The 15,890-nt window shown below is 44.2% G+C and overlaps 2 protein-coding genes across 2 annotated transcripts in view; one reads left to right on the top strand and one right to left on the bottom strand.

The window, feature by feature from the left end:
• LOC110488815 (neuronal acetylcholine receptor subunit alpha-7-like) overlaps positions 1-15,890 on the bottom strand; it is a 78,903-nt gene that overhangs the window by 31,809 nt on the left and 31,204 nt on the right. Inside the window, exon 3 of the mRNA XM_036942961.2 lies at positions 859-903. Coding sequence (XP_036798856.2) covers positions 859-903 — 45 coding nt within the window. The remainder of the gene's footprint in view (positions 1-858; positions 904-15,890) is intronic.
• Positions 8,023-14,809, top strand: LOC110488812 (kelch repeat and BTB domain-containing protein 13). The gene has a single exon (XM_021561218.3). It carries the CDS (start codon positions 11,434-11,436, stop codon positions 12,862-12,864), a length of 1,431 nt encoding a protein of 476 aa, XP_021416893.3. The 5' UTR covers positions 8,023-11,433; the 3' UTR covers positions 12,865-14,809.

Below are 15,890 nucleotides of genomic sequence, written 5' to 3' on the forward strand. Positions count from 1 at the left end.
GCTCACTGACAACGAGACTATAGGGATGAGGTCAGAGAATCACACCCCCATTCACATTGACCGAGGTGTCGAGAACTTCAAGTTCCTCCGTATACACATCACTAAGGACCTATCATGGTCCAAACAAATCAACACAGTTGTGAAGAGGGCACAACAACACCTCTTCCCCCTCAGGAGAATGAAAAGATTTGCCATGGGCCCTCAGATGCTCAAAAAGTTCTACAACTGCACGACTGAGAGAATCTTGACTGGCTGCATCCCCGCTTGGTGTGTACAGCCCAATACATCACTGGGGCCAAGCTCCCTGACATCTATACCAGGCGGTGTCAGCGTTAAGTTTAGAGGAAGGCCCTAAACATTGTCAAAGACTCCTGCCACCAAAGGCATAGACTGTTCTCTCTGCTACCGCACGGCAAGCGGTACTGATGCACCGAGTCTAGAACCTGGACCCTGAACAGCTTCTACCCCCAAGCCATTAGACTGCTAAATAGTTAGTTAAATAGTTACCCAGACTATCTTATCACTATGACTTATCACATACACTGTTGCTAGTGTTTACTATCTGTATCTATATTCCTAGTTATATGTATCTACCTCAATTACCTCATACACCTGCACATCGACTGGTACCGGTGTATATAGCCATGTTAACGTTAGTTATGTGTACCTATTATTACTTATATTTGACATGTTTTACTTTTCTATTCTTTCTCTCTGCATTGTTGGGAAGGGCCTGTAAGCATTTCACTGTTAGTCCACACCTGTTTACAAAGCATGTGACGAATACAACTGTACAATTTTATGCATGAGAAAATAATAGGTAATTGTGTGTTATTCAGTTCTCAACCATTTACTCACCAGCTGTAGCCATGCATTGGTCATCAGGACCTGGTTCTTCTCATCCTGATGAAAGACAGAAGGTAAGAACAATTCAATTCAATGGCTACAACAGGAAGTCATCACAGTAAACAGAAAAGGGTAAGGTTTTGATGATTGTTTGCTTTTGGTTTGGTATGGGTACAAAACAACTGGACTGTGAAACCTCGCATTTATGCAACCACAGTGTTTTTATACGCATTGGGTTCAGTGGAGGCACGCAGCATATAGTTGGCGCCTCGTTTCAATCTAAAACAATAAGCCCCATGAACCTAAACAACTCAACACACAGCAGAGAGACAGACCTCAGACTGCTTGATCTGAGTAAATAAGTGATTAGACAGATATAAGTTTCCTCCTCTGTTGTTCTCTCTCTCCTTCTACAGGACGTCTCTAAGTCGATCTCACTTTTGTCGGTTTCTGCCTCTCTTCCACTCTATCAATCACTAACACTCACTTCTAAAAATTAGGGCTGAGAGTGGAGGCTATGTGACAATATATTCCATCAAATGACCCCGATGATGAAGACAGTGCCATTATTTCTAAAGGGAATGTGTACTTGTGTGTGTAGCGACAGCTTGCAGATCCCCCTCTCCTCAATGTGTGTGTTCTGATCCTGCAGTAATTGTGTCTGACTAGCAGATGGGAGCGGGCTTGGTGGGTGTTGAAGGCTGTTAGGGTCAAATTTATGAAGAGAAAATATCAACCCTCCACCAACTCAAGGTCACCGACTGACTATACAGCCCTGCATCGCTCAGCTGTGAGGGTCACTGGACATCCCTGGTGGCTGGCTGCAACATCACTCCCTTTCTCAGCAGCCTCCTGTGCTGGATATGGCATCTCTTACCATGGGAACCCCCCCACCCACCAACCACACAAACACACATGCAAACACATGCAAATTCACTGTCTCCCTCATTAGTCCAATGGAAAGTTTCACAAAAAAATGGAAGTCACATCTTTGAAATGTCATAAGACCTTGGCATAGGCACTTTAAACAACATTTCCCATCTGAATGTTTTAAGATTGTTATCATTCTTATCCCTTCAAGATGAACTCCTGGATCTTAAGCACAACAAATTCTTAAAGGTAAATTCCACCTCTTTTCAACCTCATATTCATCATCTCCAGCACCAAACCAGTGTCTACATATGTGAAAACAACGTGTTTCTATGATCTACGGTAAAAAAGATAAGAAAGGTCCTAAAAACATGCTTTTCTGTGACATCACAGCGTAGGATTAAAAGAAAAAAAGCATGATGGTGATGTCATCGGGTAGAACTTTAAAAAAAAAATGTTTTTACAAAACGTAGAAATGCGCTGTTTTCACATATGTTGACAATGGTATAATGCTGAAGATAATGAAATGTGGTGGAGTTGCCCTTTAATATGTTGCACAAATTGGATTTGTAACATATCACACAAATTGGATTTGTAACATATCACACAAATTGGATTTGTAACATACCACACAAATTGGATTTGTAACATATCACACAAATTGGATTTGTAACATATCACACAAATTGGATTTGTAACATATCACACAAATTGGATTTGTAACATATCACACAAATTGGATTTGTAACATATCACACAAATTGGATTTGTAACATATCACACAAATTGGATTTGTAACATATCACACAAATTGGATTTGTAACATATCACACAAATTGGATTTGTAACATATCACACAAATTGGATTTGTAACATATCACACAAATTGCAAAATTTGTATCTTATCACACGAAATGGATGACGTAATACACAAAAAATGGGAATCAGTTTTAGCTCGTGAGCACCAGTTTCAAACTACTGGCTGAAATTATACAAAAGTTGCAGAGTGTATCTTTAAGTCTAACAATGTGTCTGGGCTGGTGTTTGATGCTTGTCTAATTGCTGTCTATGGGGAGCCAGAAGCCAATCAAAACTAACTGGCTCCCCAACACAAGCAGGAAATAGATACCCACAGATTGGAATTTAATTTGCAATATAATTAGCTTGCACAATGTAGAAAACTATTAACAAGACTTTGTGGAATGTGAAAAGTAATTCTCTCTCTCTCCCGCTCTCTCTCATTTCTCTCTCTCCCACAAACAAACATAAACACCACAGCCCATCAAATGCAGCATTATCTTAAGTGCCAAAGTATAAATAGTATAACAGAGTGTTGCCCCCCTCTTACTGCCCTTTACACTCCCTGTAATCATACTCACAAGAAATGACTTGCAGCAACATCTTAATATGTGATGTGTTCAGTGCGTGTGAGTGGGTGTGAGTGAGTGTGTCAGGGGGGAATGGGGACCTGACCTAAAATGTTGTTTTCGCAAAGGTAGTAAATAAACGATTAACTCCACAGATAGCAAATCACCAATTTACAGTATCCTGGCTAATATCCACTGTGCTATGCTAACAGAAGCAGGCTCTGAGAGCATTTGGACTATGTTAAGCTAATACTGTATCTGCTATGTTATTACAAGGTGTGTGGCTAACAATTGAAGCCTAGCTTGTTAGTTTGCAGTGGCATGGCCTAACCAATGACCATCGTGTCAGAAAGGCTAAATTGACTATGCTAATCAGCTACTGTAATACCAGTTTATGACTCTTGATCTAGAGACATTACTGCCAGTGATTAAACCATTACACCTAATCAAGCAGTCCTGTTATTGTCTCAAAGCTGTATACATTGAACCATGTGTAGAGCTGTGCTGTAGCTATGGCGACAGGTAGGCTACTTTGAAAGGTAAAATATGACGTGTTGACACCAGGGAGATTTCATGCTTAAAGTAGCTATTCCTCTGAAATATCCCCAAAATCATGTGGCGCATTCTCATCTACTCGTTGTTTTTCTGCATCAAATCAAATCATCATCCAGAAGGTCAAAGTTGGGCCACATTCAGTGTTCAACATGACTGAAAAACTAACTAAAGACGGCTCTGCATGATGCACGACCCACCCCCCCACAAACACACACACACACATCAATACACACATTAACAACACACACAAACACACACACCCATGCCCAGTGGAGCGTTGGCAGCTGTGCTCGTCCCGTTAGCCAATCGCGTTAAATCATGCATTGAGCCTTTCCCAGACAGGACCCATGGGCCCCCTCACCATCTGAGTCTCACTGCCCTGCCCTGAGTCACAACACTGGACCTGACCTCAACTAGACTAGACCCCAGGACTGGACCTGACCTCAACGTGACCTGACCAACAGACTGGACCTGACCTCAACTAGACTAGACCCCAGGACTGGACCAGACCTTAACTAGACTAGACCCCAGGACTGGACCTGATTAACAGACTGGACCTGACCTAAACTAGACTAGACCCCAGGACTGGACCAGACCTGAACTAGACTAGACCCGAACTAGACTAGACCCCAGGACTGGACCTGACCTCAACGAGACCTGACCAACAGACTAGACCTGACCTCAACTAGACTAGACCCCAGGACTGGACCTGACCTCAATGAGACCTGACCAACAGACTGGACCAGACCCCAACTAGACTAGACCCCAGGACTGGACCTGACCTCAACGAGACCTGACCAACAGACTGGACCAGACCTCAACTACACCTGACCAACAGACTGGACCAGACCTCAACTAGACCTGACCAACAGACTGGACCAGACCCCAACTAGACCTGACCAACAGACTGGACCAGACCTCAACTAGACCCCAGGACTGGACCAGACCTCAACTAGACTCAACCCCAGGACTGGATCAGACCTCAACTAGACTAGACCCCAGGACTGGACCAGACCTCAACTAGACTTGGCCAACTAAACTTGACCCCGGGACTGGACCAGACCTCAATGAGACCAGACCAACAGACTGGACCAGACCTCAGGACTGGACCAGACCTAAACTAGACTCGACCCCAGGGCTGGACCAGACCTCAACTAGACTTGGCCAACAGACTGGACCAGATCTCAACTAGACTAGACCCCAGGACTGGACCAGACCTCAACTAGACTTGGCCAACAGACTGGACCAGATCTCAACTAGACTAGACCCCAGGACTGGACCAGACCTCAACTAGACTTGGCCAACAGACTGGACCAGACCTCAACTAGACCTGACCAACAGACTGGACCAGACCCCAACTAGACCTGACCAACAGACTGGACCAGACCTCAACTAGACCTGACCAACAGACTGGACCAAGACAAAGGACCACACCAGCATACACACCACAGTTCCGGCCTGAGCCTGAACTAGATCACACCAAAGGAACCATAGCACACTATTTGGCCTTCCGAGTGGCGCAGCGATCTAAGGCACTGCAGCTCAGTGCAAGAGGCATCACTACAGTCCCTGGTTCAAATCCAGGCTGTATCATATCTGGCTGTGATTGGGAGTCCCATAGAGCGGCGCACAATTGGTCCAGCGTTGTTTGGGTTTGGCCGGGCTAGACTGTCATTGTAAATAAGAATTTGTTCTTAACCGACTTGCCTAGTTAATTAAATAAAGGTTACATTATTTACATGTTTTAAAGCTACAACCAGACCACAGAGCCAAAGCCAATACACACAACAACAAACATTTCAGAGCAAATATAAAATCTACCTTAGCCCTGACGGGAACTGTGCATGCCCTCCTGAGCTACGCACGGCTTTATGCCCTTTCTGTTTCCTCTTCCTCTTTCCTCAGAGTCTAGTTGACGAATGGGATCAGAGATCTGGCTTTTGTAAAAGCCATATTTAAAACACAAACAGTTTTGTTCTCTCTGTGTGTTTTACAGACTCTGGTTTCTACAGCTCTGAACGACTGACTGGCAGCAAAGGTGAAAAACACCACTGCCCCAGGGCCCGGGACAGAGAACAGAATATGGAGAAGCGAGAACACAAACTCCTAATACTCCTAATACTGCTAACACACCCTACACACTTTTAAGACTATATTTTGTACAGTAACATTTTTTGTACAGTAACATGCTAAACACTTTTAATACTCCTTACACACTCCTAACACTCTTAACCATTGTCTTGGAGCTGTTAACACGTGCACACAGATTCATTTAGATTTCAAAGAATATTAAATGAGCTGATGTGGCTGGAGAGGGTTGAATGAGAGAGCTGATGGGGCTGGAGCTGGTTGACTGAGAGTGGTGATGGGGCTGGAGCTGGTTGACTGAGAGTGGTGATGGGGATGGAGCAGGTTGACTGAGAGAGCTGATGGGATGGAGCAGGTTGACTGAGAGAGCTGATGGGATGGAGCAGGTTGACTGAGAGAGCTGATGGGATGGAGCAGGTTGACTGAGAGAGCTGATGGGATGGAGCAGGTTGACAGAGAGCTGATGGGATGGAGCAGGTTGACAGAGAGCTGATGGGATGGAGCAGGTTGACTGAGACAGAAGGAGAGAGAGAGAGAGAGAGAGTGGAGTGGCTGTGTCCTGTTTAAATTAGAGAAACCCTCTCTGCATCATTAAGCAGCATGGTAGAACAGAGGATCTGGCTACTGACCTTCTCCTAGAGATGTACTGGAACAAATATGCCTGGTGATTAAATGGACATTGTAAAAATATGATTATATACCCTTCACAGGTCAATGTATTCTCTCTCACACTTTCCCCTTTGCTGTGTGTGTGTGTGTGTGTGTGTGTGTGTGTGTAAACGTCTGTCTGTCTATCCGCCTGTCTGGATATAAAGGATAGGGATATTGAGGACCTAATGACCAGAAAATAGGGATTAGACAGCCTACTATAGGGTGGTGATGTGTCCATGTGTCAGAGTCTCAGCATGGGTCTGTTCTGAGTGTGAGAGGATGGAATGATGGTGCAATATTCCATCAGTGTTTCTCTGCACAGTGCACACAGTGCACACACACCGGTAATAGCCGGCTTTTGGCCAATACCAAAAATTAAAAGCCGATAAATAAAAGTGTCACAGGCATATTGTAAAAAAAAATTTAACTACTCACTGATGGAAATACATTTGACCGGTCGTGCTTATAGGTCTGTCTGTTAAATTGCATAATTTAGTGGAATTAAATTGGCGCGTGTATAATTGTTATGGATTGTACTTATCACACGAGCACAGCATACAGAGCCTTTGAGCGGAAAATCAGCGCTTTTCTAAGCATAATCATTGCCCTACAATTCCAAATGCAATTGTGAGTTAAAAAAAGTTTTTGGTCCATGATTAAAAATAGCTCCTATTTTTATTTCTCAACTGGTAATTGAAGTGCACTTCCCATTCACCATTTAAATGCATAGGCAACGGAAGGCATGCTTCATCAATGCATGACAAAACAATTTGAAATGAGCTGGAGGCAGTATGCATTTTGAAAATATGTCGTGGCCAAAAGTTTTGAGAATGACACAAATATAAATTTTCAAAAAGTCTGCTGCCTCAGTTTGTATGATGGCAATTTGCATATACTCCAGAATGTTATGAAGAGTGATCGGATGAATTGCAATTAATTGCAAAGTCCTTCTTTGCCATGCAAATGAACTGAATCCCCCCCCCCCCCCCCCCAAAGAACATTTCAACTGCATTTCAGCCCTGCCACAAAAGGACCAGCTGACATCATGTCAGTGATTATCTCGTTAACACAGGTGTGAGTGGGCCTCCCGGGTTGTGCAGTGGTCTAAGTCTAAGGCACTGTATGTGCCACCAGAGATTCTGGGTTCGAGCCCAGGATCTGTCGCAGCCGGCCGCGACCGGGAGGTCCATGGGGCGACGCACAATTAGCCCAGCATCGTCCGAGTTAGGGAGGATTTGGGATATCCTTGTGTCATTGATCACAAGCGACTCCTGCGGTGGGCCGGGTGCAGTGCACGCTGACCAGGTCGCCAGGTGTACGGTGTTTCTTCCGACACATTGGTGCGGCTGGCTTCCGGGTTGGATGTGCATTGCGTCAAGAAGTAGTGAGGCTAGGTTGGGTTGTGTTTCGGAGGACGCATGGCTCTCTCCTGAGTCCATTCGGGAGTTGCAGTGATGAGACAAGACTGTAACTACTACCAATTGGATACCACGAAATTGGGGAGAAAAAGAGGTTAAAAAAAAATATTAAAAAAATTTAAACACAGGTGTGATTGTTGACGAGGACAAGACTGGAGATAACTCTGTCATGCCTGATTGGGTTTGAATAACAGACTGGAAGCTTCAAAAGGAGGGTGGTGCTTGGAATCATTGGTCTTCCTCTGTCAACCATGGTTACCTGCAAGGAAACACGTGCAGTCATCATTGCTTTGCACAAAAAAGGGCTTCACAGGCAAGGATATTGCTGCCAGTAAGATTGCACCTAAATCAACCATTTATCGGATCATCAAGAATTTCAAGGAGAGCGGTTCAATTGTTGTGAAGAAGGCTTCAGGGCACCCAAGAAAATCCAGCAAGCACCAGGACCGTCTCCTAAAGTTGATTCAGCTGCGGGATCGGGGCACCACCAGTACAGAATTTGCTCAGGAATAGCAGCAGGCAGGTGTGAGTGCATCTGCACGCACAGTGAGGCGAAGACTTTTGGAGGATGGCCTGGTGTCAAGAAGGGCAGCAAAGAAGCCACTTCTCTCCAGGAAAAATAATCAAGGACAGACTGTTATTCTGCAAAAGGTACAGGGATTGGACTGCTGAGGACTGGGGTAAAGTCATTCTCTCTGATGAATCCCCTTTCCGATTGTTTGGGGCATCCGGAAAAAAGCTTGTCCGGAGAAGACAAGGTGAGCGCTACCATCAGTCCTGTGTCATGCCAACAGTAAAGCATCCTGAGACCATTCATGTGTGGGGTTGCTTCTCAGCCAAGGAAGTGGGCTCACTCACAATTTTGCCTAAGAACACAGCCATGAATAAAGAACGGTACCAACACATCCTCCGACAGCAACTTCTCCCAACCATCCAGGAACAGTTTGGTGACAAATAACGCCTTTTCCAGCATGATGGAGCACCTTGCCATAAAGCAAAAGTGATAACTAAGTGGCTCGGGGAACAAAACATCGATATTTTGGGTCCATGGCCAGGAAACTCCCCAGACCTTAATCCCATTGAGAACTTGTGGTCAATCCTCAAGAGGCGGGTGGACAAACAAAAACCCACAAATTCTGACAAACTCCAAGCATTGATTATGCAAGAATGGGCTGCCATCAGTCAGGATGTGGCCCAGAAGTTAATTGACAGCATCCCAGGGAGGATTGCAGAGGTCTTGAAAAAGAAGGGTCAACACTGCAAATATTGACTCTTTGCATTAATTAACTTAATGTAATTGTCAATAAAAGCCCTTTGACACTTATGATTGTAATGCTTGTAATTATACTTCAGTATTCCATAGTAACATCTGACAAAAATATCTAAAGACACTGAAGCAGCAAACTTTGTGAAAATTAATATTTGTGTCATTCTTATAACTTTTGGCCACGACTGTATACTTAAGTGTTTGTACATATTATGAGGCATGTTTTACCTTGCTTCAAAGTAGCCTAGGCAAAATCCCACCATATCAGTGGAGGCAATAACTTAATAAAGACTTCCATATGTCATTGAAACCAGTAGTCTATTTCTCTCATGTTCTACTGGTTTTCAACTTTCTTTCATTGTTCAGTAGCTAAATGCACTTTCATCTGTCTCCTACTGCCTTGAACGCATTTTTGTGCTAATAATAATTATTAATAAATAATAGTTTATCTACATTTTAACTAAATGTTGTGATTTGTTACATCAAACTCATTACTTTTTAAAATGTTTCTTTATGTAGCCTAGGACAGAGGACAGACTCACTACCGAGGAAGAGCTACACACTTCAGCATACGGCGGTCCCGTTCTGTGAGCTTGTGTGGCCTACCACTTCACGGCTGAGCCGTTGTTGCTCTGAGATGCTTCCACTTCACAATAACAGCAGTTACAGTTGACTGGGGCAGCTCTAGCAAGACAGAAATTTGACAAACTGACTTGTTGGAAAGGTGGTATCCTATGACAGTACCACGTTGACAATTACTGAGGTCTTCAGTGCCAATGTTTGTCCATTGAGAATGCATGGCTGTGTGCAAAATTTAATACACCTGTCAGCAACGGGTATTGCTGAAATAGCTGACGCCACTAATTTGAAGGGGTGTCCACATACGTTTGTATATACAGTACAGTGTACTTCCCCTCATTTTTTCAACTGGTACTGGGGGACCTTCAGATGAGTCTTGTGAGGCCTGTTGGCAAAACAACCAACATGTACGTGTTCGTGAGAGTCTCACCTTTCCACAGAGGGGTCATATTAGTATGAGTCCTAAGATGCTTGTGGGGGCCGGAGATGCCATTCGGACTCTACAGACAATTTTGTGAGAAGATACATTTTCCAGATGTCTCATGGTCTGACAAACACCGCTCTAGCTCTGTCAACTTTCAATGCAGATGCGGAAGTGCAACATCCCAGGATGCGGTGGACTGAGACGCATCCAAGGCAAAAAAACATATTTCTAGCTTAAATGTACCGATTTTTATAGGATTTTTGTATTATGCTAATTGAATTTCCTTAATTCTCAACTTAATTGAGCGAACAACAGTAGGCCTATAGTTTATTGGCACCAGCGGAGTGCATCTGCCACATTCCCAATGAGTGTGCACTGAGCATATTCACTCTTTTTCATTGTTGGCTCAGTGCCACTTATAAGTTTGTTTCGGGACAATCATTTCCTCCTCCAGTGGACGTCGTTTTCTATTTGTGTCTCCCCTTCTCGTAGGCCTATAATATGGACAGTGTCGTTTTCATATGTCTGTTTGTCAGTGTCAGCAGAGTAGGCTACCCTGTCATTTCTCACATTAAAAAAGATTCTGCTAACATCTCCAGTAATATAAAGTGTAGTAGAATTGAATGAAATGAGTTTATAAAAGGCCACATTTTTCCTCTTGCAAAGAAAGAAGAAATGTATCTGATATAGCCTATAGCCTAGGCCTCTTCGGCTATACTGGTTCAGCCATGCACTGAGCAGTCTTTTTAGCAAACAGTGATTGAGTTACAGTATATTACTAGCCTAAATTATGACTAACCAATCTACTCATCACATTACAAATAGTAGGCTATCTTACAGTCGTCTGCAAATGGCTGGAAATGTGATGATGCATGGAATGCTTCATTATAAAGGTCCGTTTTCATGGTGAAAATTAGCTTCCCCAAACTTCAATTAGAGTTGTTAGCATAATAACAGTCATTTTTATATAATGCAATACTTTATTTGACCATATTGTTATTGTCTTCATCATTTATAGTAATAGCAGTTTGTATTGTTGGTGGTAGATAGGCAGTAGCAGTAAAAATGTAATTTCTGTTTGTCAATGGCACGCTTGCTATGAGTTTTAACTGCAGCCTGTTGTAATGTCGCTTAGATGTCAACAGTTTCCCTTTAAAATCAGACGCTAGTGAGCGGTGCTGTTGCTATCTTTAGCACCATTCTATTTTCAGAGCAGGCAGAGAGGCAGCAATACAACTCTACACACTCCTAGCACACCTTGAAATATCATCAAGCCTGGGGAAAACCTTGTCAGTCCTAGCCTGTGTCACTTTGCCATAGTGTATTGTCACCAGGAACAAGTTTGAGGTAGAGGAACCTCAGAATGAGATGGAGGCCTCCAGAAGCCAGGGACTCGAAAGAGCTGCCGAAGCCCAAAGTGAGAGCCCCAAGCTGGGGGAGGGAGCGCAGCAGGCAGGCTCTCTGAGGGTAAGGTTGGAAGGGAGCGTTTTAACTGTGGACCGGGCTTTGCTGGAGCAGTGCAGCGAGTACTTCCGCGCCCTCTTCCGGTCTGGCATGAGGGAGAGCCAGGAGGATGAGCTGCATCTGAAAGGAGGAGTGCATGCACGGGGTTTCCTGATTGCTTTGGCAGTGTCCAGGGGCGAGAAACTTTCTCTACAGGACCCGGAAGAACTAATAGAGGCCGTGGAATGTGCTGCCTTTCTCCAGGTGGCGTCACTGTCCCAGCATCTCTGCGATATCATTGACTCTGACAACTGCCTCCTGCTCTACCACGCAGCGGCCATCTTTGGTCTACCCAACCTGTTCCACTGTGCTGCCCTGTTCCTCTGCGACGCCTATAGTGACCTGAAGGGGGAGGCAACAAGCACTCTACCTGAGGAGTTGGTACTGTATGCAGAGTCTTTGTCGCCAGCATCTTTCGTCGCTTTGGGAACCCACTCACCCTCTATGGAGCTGCTGAAGGACTCCTTTAGGACTGTGTGTTACCTGGACGAGGTGGAGGGAGAGTGGAGGCACCTAACAGACCTCCCCACCCACGCCAGCACCTCCATGGCGGGCATCGCCGTCCTGGACAACCGGCTGTATGTGGTGGGGGGTATTTACGGCTATGGCAAAGGCACGGTGGACGGCGGCTTCTGCTACGACCCAGGGACGAGTACGTGGAGCGTGCTTCCTGGACCCCAACAGCCCCGTGCCGACTTCACCCTTCTGGGGCACGAGGGGAAGTTGTACGCCATCGGCGGTGAGCACCAGAAAATAATAATGTCCTCTGCCGAGGCTTATGATGTAGCCACAGGAGAATGGGCGTTTGTGCAGTCCGCACCACGGCCTGTGGCAGCTGTGGCATGTGCCATCGCACGAAGGCGGATGTTTGTGTGTTTCTGGAGGCCGCCAGACACCACGGATATCTACGAGTACATCCCGGCGAAGGACGAGTGGATGTTAGCCACCACGATGATAAGGCCACAGAGCTACGGACACTGTATGGTGGCCCACAGGGACAATTTGTATGTGATGCGCAATGGGCCCTCGGACGACTTCCTACGCTGCCTCATGGACCGTTACAACATCACCACGGGACAGTGGACCGCTATACCAGGAAGTTACATCAACACTAAGGGAGCACTGTTTACCGCCATGGTCAGGGGTGACTCTGTGTTCACGGTCAAACACATGCTAACTCTGGAGTATACCATTGCTGGGGACACATGGAAACCCCGTAGGGAGACGAAAAAAGGCTTTCCCAAGAGTGGCTCACTATGGACATGCTTACTGAGGCTTCCCAAGGCTGGCCTATAATGGTGTACACTGATAGAGCTGTACTACGGTGCTTGGTTGTTATATGGTGTCAGAAATAAACAGTAACACGGACCAGTTAAACCCCAGGAGGCAGATGGAGGAAAAACGACAGAGATGAAAGAATTAAGCAATTTGTAGAAAACCTCTTAGAACCCAGAAATACCCTTGTTTTTTTTTATGAGAGAAAACAAGCATAGAATATTGTACTAGAAAACAAGTATAGAATATTGTACTAGAAAACAAGTATAGAATATTGTACTAGAAAACAAGTATAGAATGTTGTACTAGAAAACAAGTATAGAATATTGTACTAGAAAACAAGTATAGAATGTTGTGCTCAAAAGTATGCAAATTAAAGAGAAAATTAATAGAATTAATTCAGTCTAGTCAAATTACAAATCATAACCACAGGTGCTGCATCTGTATGAATATGCAGTATATTACAGCAATATTCCATCAGTGTTTCTCTGCACAGTGCGCACACACACACACACACACACACACACATTCACTCACTCCATGGAGGCTATCCAGCCACCAAAACAGCTCCAAAACCACAGCAGCAGCAACTGTTGCTAATCAGAAACCGTGTTCTGTGTGTGTGTGTGTGTGTGTGTGTGTCTGTCTGTCTGGGAGTCTTATATAACAGGAGCCAAACAGCAGGAATGTATTACCTCTACACGTCAACAGACACGTCACCTAACCTCAGACAGACATACCTGCAACTGTACATGTCCCCTCTACGCGCGCACACACACACACACACACACACACACACACACACACACACACACACACACACACACACACACACACACAGAACTCTCAACAGACAATGTTCAAAGCTTCAAAATCTCCCTTATAAAGCGTGGTTATCAGTCGTGGTTTCATCAACATACACCTCCACACCAGTGGAGGCTCCTCAGAGGAGGAAGAGGAGGACCATCCTCCTCAGAGATTTTCAGAAAAAGAAAAATAGAAAAACACATCCTTTAAACTATCTACTATACTAAATATATTCATATCACCAAATAATTGATTAAAACACACTGTTTTGCAATGCAGGTGTCACGCCCTGACCTTAGAGAGATGTTTTATTTCTCTATATGGTTAGGGCAGGGTGTGATTTGGGTGGCCATTCTATGTTTTTTATTTCTTTGTTTTTGGCAGAGTGTGGTTCCCAATCAGAGGCAGCTAGCTGTCTGTCGTTGTCTCTGATTGGGAATCATACTTAGGCAGCCTTTTTCCCACCTAATGTTGTGGGTAATTATTTATTTTCTGTGTGTGTTTGTGTGCTCCACGGTTGTGTCACGTTCGGTTTCTGTTTACCTGTTTTTTTTTGTGAAAGTTTCACTTTATTAAAATATGTGGAATTATATGCACGCTGCGCCTTGGCTCATCTTGGACAGGGAGTTTGAAGACAGTGATCGTGACCACAGGCCTACAGTAGCCTCAGCAGCACTCTGTAGGGTAGTCCTCCTCTGGGTAGAGTAACTTCAACACAAAACCTAGGAGTCTTATGATTCTCACCCCCTTCCATAGACTTACACAGTAATTATGACAACTTCCGGAGGACAACCTTGAATCTATCAGAGCTCTTGTAGCATGAACTGACATATTGTGCACCCAATCAATGGATCAGAGAATTAATCTAGTACTGAAAGCATAAGCTACAGCTAGCTCTGCAGTGCATAAAATGTGGTGAGTAGTTGACTCAAAGAGAGAGAGAAAGACAATAGTTGAACAGTTTTGAACAAATTAATTTCTTCCAAAATGAAGGAGAAGCAAGAGAGAGGGCTAACTATATTTCGTAGTATATATTTTTTCTCACTTTTACTTACTTAACTAGCATAAAATTATGCTAGCTATTACTGAAAAAAAATATAAACACAACATGTAAAGTGGTGGTCACATGTTTCATGAGCTGAAATAAAAGATTTTGTGCACAAATATGTTTACATCCCTGTTTGTGAGCATTTTATCCTTTGTCAAGTTAATCCATCCACCTGACAGGTGTGACATATCAAGAAGCTGATTAAACAGCATGATCATTATTACACAGGTGCACAATGTGCTGGGGACAGTAAAAGGCCACTCTAAAATGTGCAGTTTTGTCACACAATGCCACCGATGTCTCAAGTTTTAAGGGAGCGTGCAATTGGAATGCTGACTGCAGGAATATCCACCAGAGCTGTTGCCAGATAATTGAATGTTCATTTCTCTACCATAAGCCAACATCATTTTAAAGAATTTGGCAGTATGTCCAACTGGCATCACAACCGCAGACCACGTGTAACCACACTAGCCCAGGATCTCCACATTCGGCTTCTTCACCTGCAGGAATGCTGGCTCCCAAGTGAGTGGGCCTGTGGGTGGGCCTATGCTTTTGGTTTTATTAATTTATTGCCACCGGGGCCCACTGGTATAACTGCTAAACTGATTGCTGCTGACTACAGTCTACTGCATGATTGTAGCGGGTTTAATAACATGTTAATTCTAGTAGCTATGTTGACTATGACATGACAAGTCTGTAGGCCTTGTGTAACGGTTAGCAGTCATGATATGAAGGTTTGGCTTGGAAAGGTTTTCTCGCCTGAAGTCCACAAGTGAAGGGAAAAGGTGAGAGGAGAGAACGTAGATAGATGTGAGAAGGAAATATATATATACAACGAGCAGTTTGTACAGTATGTGTCTGGTATGAAAGTGAACTCTTGTTTGCGTGTGATCAGGGATGTATTTATTGCGCTGATTCTGTTGAAAAACGTTTCTTAAATGGAAGAAAACGGAACGAAACGGTGATAAACATACCTGAATTTTTCCAATAGAAACTATCTGTTGGACTAATGATTACACTCTTGATCGGCTAGATGCAGGAAAGAATGTGCAAGGCAGTATTGAATGTGTCACTGTCTGTCACCTTGATTACTCAAAATTCCCCCCGACCTTGTGCACCTACGTTATACATTTTAATTCGTAGTCTAGGTTGTAGCAACCTCATGATGGGTATAGGGCTAATTCTAGCATCA

This window comes from Oncorhynchus mykiss, chromosome 14, assembly GCF_057628025.1.
Source record: "Oncorhynchus mykiss isolate SJ-2025 chromosome 14, ASM5762802v1, whole genome shotgun sequence".
Lineage (NCBI taxonomy): Eukaryota > Metazoa > Chordata > Actinopteri > Salmoniformes > Salmonidae > Oncorhynchus > Oncorhynchus mykiss.

Excerpts from the sequence above, each read along its gene's own strand:
- LOC110488812 (XM_021561218.3), top strand. The coding sequence starts at position 11,434 with ATGGAGGCCTCCAGAAGCCAGGGACTCGAAAGAGCTGCCGAAGCCCAA.